The 15,673-nt window shown below is 40.7% G+C and overlaps 1 protein-coding gene across 1 annotated transcript in view; it reads right to left on the reverse strand.

Annotated features, from left to right (window-relative positions):
- Positions 1-1,105: 1,105 nt before the first annotated feature.
- Positions 1,106-15,673, reverse strand: part of LOC146612659 (uncharacterized) — a 30,312-nt gene continuing 15,744 nt past the window's right edge. Inside the window, exons 2-3 of the mRNA XM_085342982.1 lie at positions 2,961-4,761; positions 1,106-2,729 (exon numbers count right to left, since the gene is read on the reverse strand). Of these exons, the coding sequence (XP_085199108.1) occupies positions 1,106-2,729; positions 2,961-4,761 (3,425 nt within the window). The remainder of the gene's footprint in view (positions 2,730-2,960; positions 4,762-15,673) is intronic.

A 15,673-nucleotide genomic window follows, 5' to 3' on the forward strand; every position in this document is an offset into this window, starting at 1 on the left:
CACACACACACACTCGCACATGCATACACGTGCACACAGATACACACACAGTACCTTGTCTTTTGTAACCATAGGGAGGTTTTACGATAGGAGGTGCTTGTGTGTATTGTAACTGTTTTTAAATAAAAAGGCGGTGAAGGGAAGCCAGAGTCAGGGTCATTTTGTGGTGCTTTTCTGAGACACCGACCGGGGCCTCCCTTTCACAAGTAAAATCGATCGATCGCTGTTGCCTTGTTTGTTGTCCTTCACTGGAATAAGTCTCTGAGTTAGCGAGGTCTGAGTTTAGGCCCAATAATAACTTTGTAAATAAAAAAAATGTATAAAGACAGGCAGGGATGCTGGTTGCTTTTTGCACTGTTTCATGATTTTTTTATGCACTGATGTGCAGCACAGATTTTACTGAGTTGGAGAAGGAAAAACAAACAAATATCAGAGTTCAACATTTTTTAAATTGCTTTTAATCAGTTTGATGTTGTTCATATTGGACAAACATGCATGATGTATATTAATGCAAATGATTAATAGATAACTGCAGGAAATACAATTCAAAACAGCTGAATTAGGAATAATAATAAAAACAACCTCGTTTACACCCTTTGCCCGATTGGTAAGCATAAATAAGAATTTAGAATTTTCTATATCAGCCGCTTTCTTGATGTCTTTTTGCTAAAAGCAAGTTTGAAGTAAATTTGAAACATGTAATTTTTATTACATTTATTTGTAACATTGATAATGTTTCAAATCATAAACAACATAAACATTAAACAATAACAAAAGCAAATTGGCAACACAAACACAATTTTAAACATTGTCATCCATCTACAGTGAAATTATAATGAGAGTATTATCTAAAACTAAGGTGAATATCATAACAAAAACTTTGAAACTGTTGTTAGAGCAAAGTACATTTGAGTTGTCCTCATGCAAATACAAAATCACTTATATTGAAGCTTGTGTGTGTCTTTAATCTTTTTCTCTCGCAGTTATAATCACTCATTTATGTAAAGTTAAATTGATTTAAAAATTTATTGTTATGTAAAAATAGTTTGTTTGCCATCATACAATAAATAAGTAAATAGAACTGGTCATTGTCTTAGTTCTGGAGTCATAAATGATCAAGGAGTTTCTCTCCTTTCTCTGTTTTAGCCATGACCACTGCTTTTTTTTTCATCTCCATCAGAGACTCAACTCGTCTCTCCCAGCCTGGTTTGCCGTCAGATTTCTCTACTTGAATAAGCAAGTCAATGTACTCTGGAGTGGACAGAGGGTTTGGTTTAAGTGCTATCTCTTTAAGTCTGTTCAGATAGTTGGCAACACTCCCCATTAAGTTCATAACTTTAGCCTGATATTTTTTATATTGATCCTTCAGATTGTCAACCACTCCCTGAAAACTAATCTTCTCCCCTGTGGCTTTCTGGTGCTTTTCTTTCATTTCTTCCAGTGTTGTTTTCTCTTTAACCTGTTGAACCTCCCATCTGAATGGCATATTATGATGCACATTCCAGGGACATTTGCCTTCACACTGAATACAGTTTCCATCTGGTCCCATTGCTGTACACACCCTTTTACTTTCATCATTAGGTATCTGACAGGGGTAGTGACAGGTGACACTGCAAATGGAACAGTTGGTGACATACTCTTTTTTGCCCAAAATATCCTTTTTGATAATTTTTGGGACAGTAACTTCAATCTCAAAGTTCTCATTTCTTTTCATCTCTGATTCATAATCTTTTAGTTTCTCACTTTTCTCTTTTATCTCCTCTATCTTGGCTAACCCAAGTTTCACCTGCTGCTGCATATTCTCAATTGAAATCTCAAGCTGCTTTCTTTCCCTGAGGACCTCCTTCGTCAGTGTCAGGCTTTTTGTTTTTATTGTATTCAGAGCAGCAAAAAAATTCTTCATGCTTTCTGCCCCCATCTCCCAAAACATCTTATCAAAACTCCCTCCTTTACCAGCATCACTTCTGCTGACTCGTTCAAATGATTTGTTTTCTGCAAACAAGGCTGAATTATTGAACTTGAAGTGAGCTGGCAGCCTGTCTTCTGTTTTAGGACATGGGACTTGTGCAGCATTGATCGCCTCTAGAACTGGAGGTCGCTGACCGTCTGCAAATGTCACCAGAATCCTGATGTTTTCTGCCACATCTTTGCCAAAGATTGAGAGCACTGAATCAAACACATATTTCTGTGTTGCTGTGAGTCGTGCTAAAGAAGCCTGAGCTACAAAACACACAGCATCGATTTCAGTGACACCATGGTGATTAGAGAAGAGATTACGTAGCTGCTCTGTGATCTCTCTGTCTCTTTCTATGCCTCGTGTATCTCCAAAGCCTGGAGTGTCAACAATGTTCAGAGAGAATGGGATTTTAAATCCATCCTGGTGGTTGATTTTGTAAACAGTGACTTCAGAGGTCTGACTTTGATCTTGTGATTTTGACTGATCCTCATTAATTAATTTAAACCTGAAACTGTCCTCCCAGTCTACACCAACAATGTAGTTGATCATTCCATCGATCAGAGTGGACTTTCCTGATCCAGTGGCTCCAAGAAGCATTATTGTACGATTCTGCCTCATTTTACCAAAAGCAGAACCCTCGTTACCAAAGTTAAACTTTCTGCATCCATCTATGTTCATGTGTTCTTCTGTCAGAGGCAGTTTGTAAACTGAGGGGGAATCAGATTTGATCTTTTCACTTTTATCTTTGAGATGTTCTGCAAGGCGTGTAACTGTGTAGACTTTAACAGTGATGCTTTCTTTGCTTCTTCCATTTGAAGCACAATCACATCTGACCCTGACTGCATATTCTGTCTCTGACTGAAGACCTGAAAGGATTACCTTTTCACCTGCTGACACTTTTTGGTTCCACTGCAGAGCTTCCTCATTATTTTCTGTTTTTGAATACTCCACCATATAGTTCAATATCTGCACATCCTCTCCAAGTTCAGCAGGTTTCCCCCATCTAACTAATATGTCAGTTGAATTTGGTTCAACTTCAGGTTTTACAGGAGGGCTGCAGGGTAAGGTTTTAATGGAAACTTGATTATCTGGCCCGACACCTGCTGAGGTCACTGCTCTGCTTCTGAACACATACTCTTTGTTTGGCTTCAGATCTCTCACTGTGACTTCTTCAGCCTTTGCTTCTGTCTGTTGCTGCCATCCAACCTCTCCACTGACACAGTACTCAACCGTGTAGGAGGTGATGTTCTCTGCTCCAAATATGGGTGGAGAAATCTTCAGTGTCACACTGTTGTGCTTTATGTCAGCTGCTGTCACAGTTTCAGGCTTTGAAGGAGGCTCAAAGTTCTCACTGACAGTTATTCCACCTTCATAAAGGTAGATGCTGGAACCTTCCTCTTTCTCATTAGTTAAACTCACTATCAGAAACTTCATGTTCTTGTTTTCTTTGTTCGCTTCTGCAAAATCACTGAAGAGTTTTGCTTTGTTCCTCATTTCAGCTGTCAGTTCATTTGCAGCGTACCATTGTTCCTTCTCTAAATCATGAGTGTGAGATTTCCGATTAAATAAACTGGAAAATGAATTGAACCGACTACCTAGATTATTTGGTTTGCTTGTTCGTTTTAAGTATTTTGATAAAGCTGAGAGGTACGGTTCATCCTTTTCCAGAGAGGTAAAAACAAAACACACAGCAAACTCTGCATTGAGACTTTCCTTGTACAGATCATTTTGAGATGAGATGATTTTGGTGTTTTTCATCTTGCTGGTAAAAAACATTAATGTGTCGATTTCTCTCTCTTTACAGTCCATCCACTTGTTCAGGTTTTTGCTGTTGAAAGGTGAAGAATGTCTCTTTTTCAGCATCTTTGTAAGCTCAGCTTCCTTTTTTCCTCCTCCTCGGATTGATGGAAGTTTCTTTCCCAAAGATTGTTGGAAATTCACTTTGAATTCAGAGCACATTTCTTTAAAAGTCTTGATTTTTTTGCCAATCTGTGGGAACTCAAGTGCAGTGGTGGTTCTCAGTGCATCATTGTACCTCATTTCCAGCTCAATGAAGTCCTCCAGGACTCTCTGTGCTTCTTGAACTAATCCTATACTGATCTGACGGACGAGTTTTGCAGCAGAAGGATCTAAACGTGTCAGTGGCAGCAGCCAGACCTTCATTGGTACAGCCTTTTCTCCTTTTGCTCCCAGTAATCCTGGCAGGCTTTGGTAGACTTTTATTGCATCTTGAAAGGTTGTTGGTGGTTTCTGAAGGCAAAAGTCTCCATAAAATTTGCAGGAGAATTCATCAAGATGTGCTTTGTCCTTCTCTCCTAACTTCAGCAAACCTTCACCTTCTATAGCACATTTTGTAAGATTGTTGATGATCACCTTCATCTTACACTGAACATGTTGATAATTTTCCTGTTCAGAAACTTCACGGTCAAACACAAAGAAAGCTTGTCCTCCATAAAGAATAGCTGTGACTACATGTGTTGCTAAGCCTTGTTCAAAAACATCGGGATGCTTCATATTTCCTCTTCCAAGATGATTCATGGACAACTCCTGGAACTCTGTGGTTGCCTTGTATGTCAGTGTTACTCTGGCCTGATTTCTGGAAGGTTTACTATCATTCAGATATTTGGCAGATCCACTAACCTCAATAAGTCCACCCAGGAAACTTGCCTTCAGTGAAGGATCAACATTTAGAGCTAATGATTTGTCCTCAATTGATTCAGATGCAATAATTTCAAAATCCTTAGAGGCCTGTGGTCTTTCTCCAACATCTTTCAGCAGGTCATCACGATCCCACAGAGTCATTCCTGCAAAAGAGGACAATTAAATCAGACACCTTCAAAATAATTTAACAAAACAAAACATTTTTAATAAATGTAAGCTTTTAAAATAAAAAATACAAAAATCAGTTTTTATCAGTGTAAAAATTATTCCTCTCTGAAACAAATGTGACCCTGCATAAACCTATTGATTTGATGGCACAGAAAATAGACAATGTGATCAAACCTAAAGCTGATCCCATTTTTTTCAGTATATGTGGTTTACATTTCCAATCTGAGTACAAATAACCTCTCATATGATTTGAAATTTTGTGACAGGAAGCTCTGAGAAAAGAGGTTGTGTTTAACAGTGCTAGCAGTCTGACTCTTGTAAAGTGAATCTTTCCAGCATCTCTGTTAGAACACAACAGTCAGGCAAACACAGTCTGATGATTTATCAGGGATTCGATATTCATACAGCACAGTAAATATATAAGAAAATAACATTTATGTTAAAGCTACTACTACTACTACTAATAGTAAAAACAACTAGAAAAATTTGCATTCCCTGCGAGAATGCTGTGTGGATGCTGTAATGCTGAAGCTGTCTGCTGAAAATTGCTGAAAAAGATTTAAAGTTGCAAAAATTGTTTGGCAGTGAAGAAAAAGAAAACTCTACTGGAAACAGGTGAAGAAGCAGAAATCTTTAGTGAAAAGTGGTGAAAAGCCAAAAATCCAACTGAAAAGGGGTAAAGAAGCTGAAATTTGTACTGAAAAGAGGTGAAAAGAAATGTTGCCATGAGTAGGACGTGAACGTGGCCCCTCCTGGTGTTAAGGCAGCTACTCATCTCACTGAGCCAAACTGGTTCTTACAAAACTAAAATGAGATGGAGAAAATGACAATTTTGCTGAAATGAGCAGAAGATGCTAAGATTTGTGCTGATAAGAGGTGAAAAGGCTGAAAAATCTGCTGAAAAGGTGAATCAGCAGAATTTCTGCTGAAAAGAGGTAAAACAAAAAAGCAGAATGTTGTGCTGAAAAGTGCTGAATGACCAGAATTTCTGCTGAAGAGGTTTTTTTTCTGAAAACAGCTGAAAAAGCTGGGATTTGTGCTGAAAAGGGGTGAAGAATCTTAGATTTGTGTTGAAAAGAGTAAAAAAAAGGATAAATGTTAACTGAAAAAATTGTTGCCATAAGCGGGATTTGAACCCAGTCTGAGAACGGCTGCTCATCTCACTGAGCTAAAACACAGCTGAGCCCAGCAAGCAGAAATAAGTGACCACATTGACAATGTGTTCCATTCATTTCAATGGGCAAAAATATTGCAAAAAAAAAGTACAAGAGTTATGAGCACCAAAAGTCATAGCTGGCATTAGCAGAAAGAGCAGAATTTTATTAAATTTGAACGGCAAAAATCAGATAAAAACTGAGGGAGTATTTGCACAGTGAAAAACGTAGGGAAGCAACTAGAATAACAAGAAACGTTGCATTTCCTGCAAAAATGCTGTATGAATGCCTTGTTGTGGAATCTGAAAAAAGCAGAAGGAGAACAATCTGCTGAAAAGAGCTGAAAGAAGCTAAAGTTTGTGCTGAACACAGCTAAAGAATCTGGAATTTGTTCTGAAAAGAGGTGAAAGCCAAAAATTCTGGTAAAAAGGGCTTAAGAAGCCTAAATTTGTACTGAAAAGACAAGATGATCTCCTGAAAGGAAATGTTACCAGAAGCTGGGTCTCCCAGTCTCAAGGCAGTTACCTCTCTCACTGACCCAAAGTGGTTCTGAGGGAAAAAATATATATGCAGGGGCCCAAGAAGCTGAATTGTTCTTGAAAAGAGGTGAAGAAGCAGAACACTATGCTGAAAACATGTGAAAAAGCTGAAATTGTGCTGAAAAGAGGTAAAAAAAAAAAAAAAAGGTGAAATTCTTCTGAAAGAGCAGAAGACGCTGAATTTTTTCAGCTACTCATTGAGCCAAACTGGTTCTCATGTAACTGAAAAAAGGTGAAAAAGCTGAAAATTCAGATTAAAAACAGCAGAAGAGGCTGAGATTTGTGCTGATAAAGGGTGAAAACGCTGAACTTTCTGCTGAAAAGAGGCAAGGCAAGGCAAGGCAAGTTTATTTGTATAGCACAATTCAACAACAAGGTGATTCAAAGTGCTTTACAAAGACATTAGAAACAAAAACAAATAAAAAGCATGATTTAAAATTGATTAAAACAAGCAAACAAACAAACTAATTAACAAACAAACAAAACAGTATATAAAATCAAAACAGATGAAATCAGAACAATAGATAGATAAGATCAGTAGTTAAATGTAAGTTTTGAAATTTAAGCTTAAAAGTGTGGATTTGGTGCTTTATTCAAATGCAACTGAGAATAGGTGAGTCTTCAACCTGGATTTAAATAAACTGAGTGTTTCAGCTGATCTGAGGCTTTCTGGGAGTTTGTTCCAGATATAAGGAGCATAAAAGCTGAATGCAGCTTCTCCGTGTCTGGTTCTGACTCTGGGAACTGATAAAAGACCAGATCCAGATGACCTGAGGGATCTGGAAGGTTCATACTGGGTCAGGAGGTCATTGATGTATTTTGGTCCTAAACCATTCAGAGCTTTATAGACCAGCATCAGAACTTTAAAGTCTATCCTCTGACGGACAGGCAGCCAGTGTAAAGACCTCAGAGCTGGACTGATGTGGTCCACTTTTTTGGTCTTAGTGAGGACTCGAGCAGCCGAGTTCTGAATGAGCTGTAGTTGTCTGACTGATTTTTTAGGTAGACCTGTAAAGATGCTGTTACAGTAATCAAGCCTACTAAAGATGAATGCATGGACTAGTTTTTCCAGGTCCTGTTGAGACATCAGATCTTTTATCCTTGAAATATTCTTGAGGTGATAGTAAGCTGACTTTGTTATTGTCTTAATGTGTTTTTCTAAGTTTAGCTCTGCATCCATCACTACACCCAAATTTCTCGCCTGGTTTGTGGTTTTTAGGTGTATAGATTGAAGTTCTCTGGTGACCTGTAATCGTTTTTCTTTGGCGCCAAAGACTATTACCTCAGTTTTGTTTTTGTTTAGCTGGAGAAAATTGTGGCACAGCCAGTCATTAATTTCCTCAATGCATTTACCAAGAGCCTGTACAGGGCCTTGGTCTCCTGGTGACATTGTGATATATATTTGTGTGTCATCTGCATAGCTGTGGTAGTTTATTTTGTTGTTCTTTATAATCTGTGCCAGTGGGAGCATGTAAATGTTAAACAGAAGGGGTCCCAAGATGGAACCTTGGGGAACTCCACATGTGATACTTGTCTGCTCAGATGTGAAGTTACCTATTGATACAAAGTATTTCCTGTTTTCTAAGTATGTCTAAGTATGTTTTGAACCAGTTTAGTACAGTTCCTGAGAGACCTGCCCAGTTCTCCAGTAAAACTAAGACTGACATTTTTCCACTGTCTGTATTCAGACATATGTCATTGAACACTTTGGTCAGAGCGGTTTCAGTGCTGTGATTCTGTCTAAAACCTGACTGGAAGGCATCGTAGCAGTTATTCTGTTTTAAGAAGTAACTGAGCTGTTGAGAAACTGCTTTTTCAATGATCTTACTTAAAAATGGGAGATTTGAGATTGGCCTGTAGTTGTTCATTTGTGTCTTGTCAAGATTGTCCTTTTTCAGTATAGGTTTTATTACAGCAGTTTTTAGTGGTTCTGGAAACACGCCTGATATTAAAGAAAAGTTGACGATCTGTAACAGGTCTGACTCTAAAGTCTTTGAGACCTTTTTGAAAAAACTTGTTGGCAGGACATCTAAACAGCAGGAGGAGGAGTTCAGTTGACCTAAGATGTCCTCCAGGTCTTTGCTGTTAATAGGGTGAAACTGTTTCATGGTGTTTAAACAGTTTTTCGGTGGACACAGTACATATTCTGGATCTGCTGTTGATGTACCAATTGCTTGTCTAATTTTTGGGATTTTTTCTGTGAAGAATTTGGCAAAGTCATTGCAGGCCATGGTCGAATGACGTTCAGCTGCCACTGACACAGGAGGGTTTGTTAGCCTGTCAACTGTAGAAAATAAGACCCGAGCATTATGGCTGTTTTTAGTGATGATGTCAGAGAAGTAGGACCTCCTTGCACTCCTCAGTTGTAAATTATAATTGTGAAGTTTCTCTTTATAGATGTCATAATGAACCTGGAGGTTTGTTTTTCTCCATCTGCGCTCAGCTTTCCTACACTCTCTTTTTTCATTTTTCACTAGTGTGGAGTTTCTCCATGGAGACTTTTTCCTTCCAGAGATAACCTTCACCTTAATGGGAGCAATAGTGTCCATTACATTTAACATGTTAGCATTGAAGCTATTGACGAGCTCATTGACTGACAGGTCAGGTGTTAATGGGAAGACCTGGTTAAAAATTGCACTACTGTGTTCAGTTATACACCGTTTTGTGATCACTGTTGTTGATATATTTATGTGGGCTGAGATTTTACTGTCAAAGAAAACACAGTAATGATCAGACACGCCCACATCAGACACAGTAACCTTTGAAATGCTCAGGCCCTTGGAGATCAGAGGAAGAGGAAGAACAACCTGGCTCTGCTCAATTTCAGTCCACCAATCAGAGGTACTGCTTCTGTCTGCTTCATCAGGCTTGTATGTATTTCTACCATGGAGCGTTAACAAGAATCTAAGGTCCATATTAGAAAAGCTGCTAAAATCATATAACTTTGCAGAACTCTAATAAATTAGCAATATAAATTACTGGTCTGTGATAGTGTATTAATTTGTATTAAAAAAATATGTTGAACAAGGTGGAATTGAACCCACAACCTTTGTGCTGCAGACCCGTGTCATTACCAATTGCGCCACTGGCAAAGGGAGCAGGTGTCAGGAAAACAGCGTTATGAAAAGTCAGAATTACATTTTTTCAGTTTTTTGGTGTTACAAAACATCGTGTAACTCAAAACCTAGGTGGGACAGAAGCATAAATCTTGTACTGGGTGAATCAGCAGACTTGGGTGAACTTTCACTGCGGTTTCCATGGCGATATGTACCTCCGTTGCGGAGATATGACGAGAGAAGAAACGGCTTCATTTTCAGAGTTTGAAAACTGAGAGGAGGACAGATTTCCACCCCTCAAAAAAACTGCTTTTTACAGTTTTTTTTTTAAAGTTTCCCATTCCCATTCATTCCCATTCACATGACCCTCCAGTTCTGCCACCCGTCCATCGTGTAACCGGCAGTGAAAGTCCCTCCAGGGGACTCGGGCTCTCCCGAGCCCAGACTTCTCGTTGAGAAAAGGGTGTCAATAGCATTCAGAGACCAGTTGATCAAATCCATAATTCTCTTTAGGTTTTAGAGAACGACAGTGAGAGTGTGTTCCAGGGAAGGTAATGCACACGAGAGAAGACAAGGACATAGAGGCTAAGCAGGGAAGATAAGGGTAAGGAGGAGAGGAGAAAGTGCGACCGCCTTCGCTGAGAGCCAAAGAGATAAAGAGTAGTGGCTTTTATTAATTGAAGTAGTCATAATCATTTTCTCATACATATTGCAAATGTGCTCATAAAGAGTTAGCACTCAGTCTTTTGATGAGTTATCGTGAAAGGTGATTTAGAGTGCAGCAAAGGTCAATGCAAACATGCTTCCAGACACAGACAACACGTAGATTCATTTCTAGGTCAGAGGTGAGACACATTTTTCTTGTAACTGCATTTTGTACCTGCATAGCAACAGTTTTTTGCAGGATGCGCTCATGATGTTCCGGGGATAAGGGTGAAGAAGAACAACAACAGGAAACACCTTGAGTGAAGATGGTGAAAATGTCTCTTTAAGTGTGTTAAAGTTTGCCAATGAAGGAAATGTATCCACTGTCATTAACTGTAATTTATGCATGTTATGCATCTGCTTGACGCACAAAGGGGCGTGAACCCTGACATATACAAAATCCATCTGAAGTGTGCTTTCTAGCGGAGATTTATGCTGATGATGTGATCGTGTATATCCTCCCATGCGTGTGTTTAATAAAATCATTGTTTTGACTGAACACATCTGGACCAGTTGTTGTTTGTCTCACACCTCAATCAAAGAATCGGGACATGCCGTTGGCCATCTCCCTGTACAACTCCTCCATCTAACACACTGTAAACACTGCAATAGTTACACCCTTTTGCACACACTCTTTTCTATTCTGGAATATTCTTGTCAATTTTTTATTTATTTATTCATTTATTCATTTATTAATAATCACCTCTGTTAATTTTTGACATTTATAATTGAGTGATCTGTATATATCACTGCTTTTTCTTAAATGTGTAAAATCTGTAACGTGTGTATTGTTTGGAGTTTAGTCTGTTACGGTTTTTTTTATTTTTTATTTTTTGTGTCCCGTTTGGATCTATAGCCATCAGAATTGTTGTCTTGAGGCCAAGAAAGATGCCAAGCGGATTTATTTTACCAAGTGGATCATCATGGCCTTGCCATATTGGTCCATTTGATTGACCTTTATTATAATTATGAATTTATTTTATTTTCAGTTGCAAACGGGACAGACATAACTGTGGGATAGGACAGGGGGCAAGAATGAAAGAAAGAGGGGGAGAGAAAGAAAGAAAACCAAAGGGGAGAAGAGACGGTGAGAAGGGGGGGAAGAGAGAAAAAAAACAAACAAAAAAAAACAAAAACAAAAACAAAAAACTCCTGGGTCACCTGTATGGAGAAAACAAAAACAAAAACAGAGGAGACAGCAAACAACAAAGAGCACCATAATAATAGAAAAAAAAGCACCATCACAATAAACTAGCTAGCCATAGATATCAATAGTTACTAAATAATAAACGATATTGTGCAACACTCAAGATAGACAGCGCACAGTGTGCTTTGAGGCAGCAGCCAAGAAAAGCTGTAGTCCGCATCTGTGAATACCCATGTGTACACCTGTGTGCATACCTGTGTGGATCAGCATGCTTGCATTCTAAAGGTTTCTCCATGTAAAGATCTGCTAGGGAGTGTGGGGAGCCACAGCCCTGTCCTTTATGGTATCAAGCAGGTATGGAGGAGATCAAAACTCCAGACATCCAGAGGCCCCCAGAACACAAGAGACCAAGGAAGACCCACAGAGGGGTAGCTGCGCCACTGTCCCAGTAAGAGCTAAGGAGAGTCCCAGATGAGGGCTCATTCAGCAGCCGCGGAGCAGAAGCCAGGGGGAGTTGCAGTGACGCGCCCGTGAGCTCCGCCGGCAGCCAGCTGTGCCTGAGTGACCGAGCCCCAGGCCGAGAGGCCGGGGGCACCCCACCTCCGAAATGGCCCAAGCGAGCCCCAATAAGTGGTCGCCAAGGAGTGAGCCGGTGTGTACCCGGACGCCCACCCCCAGATACAAAGAACCACTAATGCACCGACACCTGAGGGAGTCCGCCACCGGCAGGGGAAGTGGTGGTGGGTGGAGATAGGCCCTCCAAACCTTGGAGGGCCCGAGATGTCCCCAGAGAGGTGGCGTCTGATACCCAACCTGACATACAAACATACAGGCACACACAGACACAAACATCCATTCCCACCCTCATGCCCTCATGTGCACTTCACACTCAACCGACGTGGAGACAGACATAAAGAGACGCTGTATACACGATCACACTCCCCAAGCGTACTCTACAAACCGGGTCTAGGTACCCTTGCTCCTGGAGGGGGCAACCGCACCCAGACCCAGGTGGTGTTACCCTTTTCCCTGCGGTGGGGAGAGGCACACCGCCCCGACTCCGCAGCAGCAGGGAGGCCCCACACCCCAGACCGCAGCCGGACGGCCAACTCCTCCTAGCCCCCCCGCTCCAGCAGGCCGCAGAGAACGGGGGTGAGAGAAGACTCCAAACCTCCCTCCACCCGCTCATAGTAGTGTTGATGCATGTGTGTTTTAAGGTGCAATTAAAACCCAGGAGGGCATGGAGCCACCTGCCAGAGAGCAGCAGGTAAGCGCATAGTCCCTCCTGTTAGTTAGTCTGTTACTGTTACTATTTTTACAATTTCTTATTGGAGCAACTGTATCCCAAATAATTTCCTTAGGGATTTATAAAGTATTTGATGAAAGATTTTTGAGTTTTGTGATTATGCTTAGTTGTAGCTTTATTTAAAGGAAGAAGAGCTTGTGAATTGGAACTAACACAGGAAGAGAGACTGAAGCCATATGTGTAGAGGAATGCGGTGACATACGACACTTCCTCCTGATTTAACAGACAAACTGACTCTCTTTCTCTCTCTCTCTCTCCCCTTATATGGGAATGTCTGAATTTCTATACATACTACCTCCTTTGTCAACAGGCAAGCTAACGGTCTCTTTCTCCTTTTGTGGAAATGTTTTTGCCACTCCTACTTCCTTGAAAACTTGCTTAAGTATAAAGAAAGAAAGCTCTGAAAGCCCTGGGCGGTCTTTCCTCTGTCTCACATTTGTCCTGCACACATCTGGTGCAGGATGGATTGGACGGTGAGGGACGATCGTCCATGTGTGCACATGTATAAGATATCTTGAGTCTGAGTTCCTTTGCCTTCTACAATTTCTCTTCACATTTTCTTGGTCCTTCGAGCCGGATAGAAAGCATCGGCCCTGTGTCCTGGCGTTGTGGAAACTGCACTGAAAAAGTCTGTCGACAGCCTCTTTGGAGTGAAAGTCCAGAGACGTGAAATTCGGGTTCTGGCCAGTGTCATTAAGTGGTCCACGACGTTGGGATTCAGTGGCTGACTTTCAACATAGCCAGAGAATTTTGGGAAGGTAAAGAAACCACTCATTTACACTCGCGTAAAACGAACCTAGGTCTTATCCAAAAGGATGTAATTAGTCTAATCCACGTGTCAAAATAAAAGCTTTAGGAGTAATCCACCGAAAGGATTGAATGAGTTTGATCCACTGCACGGATCTGTAAAAATAAGTTTTTAAGACCCGCCGAAAAGGGTCCACGTGTAAGAAGAGGACTAATCCGCCGAAAGGATTTTAAATTGGGAATTTTTAGGACTGACCTGCCGAAAAGGTCTGCGCGACTGTGTAAAATATCTGTATAAATGTTTGTGTTTTCTGTGTGTTGAGAGTGAATTGATTTGAACAGCACAATACGCTGCTGAATCACTCTCATTGTTATTGTCATTTTATTTCCTGTCAGTAGCTGAAGTACTGGTGACAAAAGAGAAAGGTTGAGTTCAGCCTCATAAAATTGACACCGCTCCAGAATAGTTGGAGTTGAAGGGCTTAGTCAATAACCACTCTTTAAGTCTAATACCAGAGAAGGCTCTGCAGTTTTGTTCTAATGGGTAATCAGCCCACTAAGTTTACTGTTGATGTGAGATGGACGATTGTTATGAAGTAGTCTGCATCAAGCTTAAGGTTTGCTCAAACTCAGTATAATGACATATGAGATGAAGAAAATAGAGGAAATATCTAAACTAATTAGGTGCATAGCACTTAACCTGCTTGAAAACCTGTCATTTATCCTAGATAAAATATTACTGAGATACAGTAGGGCAAAAAAGTATTTAGTCAGCCACAGATTGTGCAAGTTCCCCCACTTAAAATGATGACAGAGGTCAGTAATTTGCACCAGAGGTACACTTCAACTGTGAAAGACAGAATGTGAAAAAAAAATCCATGAATTCACATGGTAGGATTTGTAAAGAATTTATTCGTAAATTAGGGTGGAAAATAAGTATTTGGTCACCTCAAACATGGAAAATCTCTGGCTCTCACAGACCTGTAACGTCTTCTGTAAGACGCTTTTCTGTCCCCCACTCGTTACCTGTATGAATGGCACCTGTTTGAACTCATCATATGTATAAAAGACACCTGTCCACAGCCTCAAACAGTCAGACTCCAAACTCCGCCATGGCCAAGACCAAAGAGCTTTCGAAGGACACCAGGAAAAGTATTGTAGACCTGCACCAGACTGGGAAGAGTGAATCTACAATAGGCAAGCAGCTTGGTGTGAAAAAATCAACTGTGGGAGCAATCATCAGAAAATGGAAGACATACAAGACCACTGATAATAATAATAATAATAATAATAATAATAATAATAATAATAATAATAATAATAATGGATACTTTATTGATCCCCATGGGGAAATCTGGGGCTCCACGCAAGATCTCATCCCGTGGGGTCAAAATGATCATGAGAACGGTGAGCAAAGATCCCAGAACCACACGGGGGGACCTGGTGAATGACCTGCAGAGAGCTGGGACCAAAGTAACAAAGGTCACCATCAGTAACACACTACAACGGCAGGGAATCAAATCCCGCAGTGCCAGACGTGTTCCGCTGCTGAAGCCAGTGCATGTCCAGGCCCGTCTGAAGTTTGCCAGAGAGCACATGGATGATACAGCAGAGGATTGGGAGAATGTCATGTGGTCAGATGAAACCAAAGTAGAACTTTTTGGTATAAACTCAACTCGTCGTGTTTGGAGGACGAAGAATACTGAGTTGCATCCCAAGAACACCATACCTACTGTGAAGCATGGGGGTGGAAACATCATGCTATGGGGCTGTTTTTCTGCCAAGGGGACAGGACGACTGATCCGTGTTAAGGACAGAATGAATGGGGCCATGTATCGTGAGATTTTGAGCCAAAACCTCCTTCCATCAGTGAGAACTTTGAAGATGAAACGAGGCTGGGTCTTCCAACATGACAATGATCCAAAACACACCGCCCGGGCAACAAAGGAGCGGCTCCGTAAGAAGCATTTGAAAGTCCTGGAGTGGCCTAGCCAGTCTCCAGACCTCAACCCCATTGAAAATCTGTGACGGGAGTTGAAAGTCCGTGTTGCTCGGTGACAGCCCCAAAACATCACTGCTCTCGAGAAGATCTGCATGGAGGAATGGGCCAAAATACCAGCTACTGTGTGTGCAAACCTGGTAAAGACCTATAGTAAACGTTTGACCTCTGTTATTGCCAACAAAGGTTATGTTACAAAGTATTGAGTTGTATTTTTGTTATTGACCAAATACT

The sequence above is a fragment of the Diplotaxodon limnothrissa genome, linkage group LG19, assembly GCF_057381915.1.
Source record: "Diplotaxodon limnothrissa isolate DT_005_m linkage group LG19, D_limnothrissa_male_GT1.1, whole genome shotgun sequence".
Taxonomy (NCBI): domain Eukaryota; kingdom Metazoa; phylum Chordata; class Actinopteri; order Cichliformes; family Cichlidae; genus Diplotaxodon; species Diplotaxodon limnothrissa.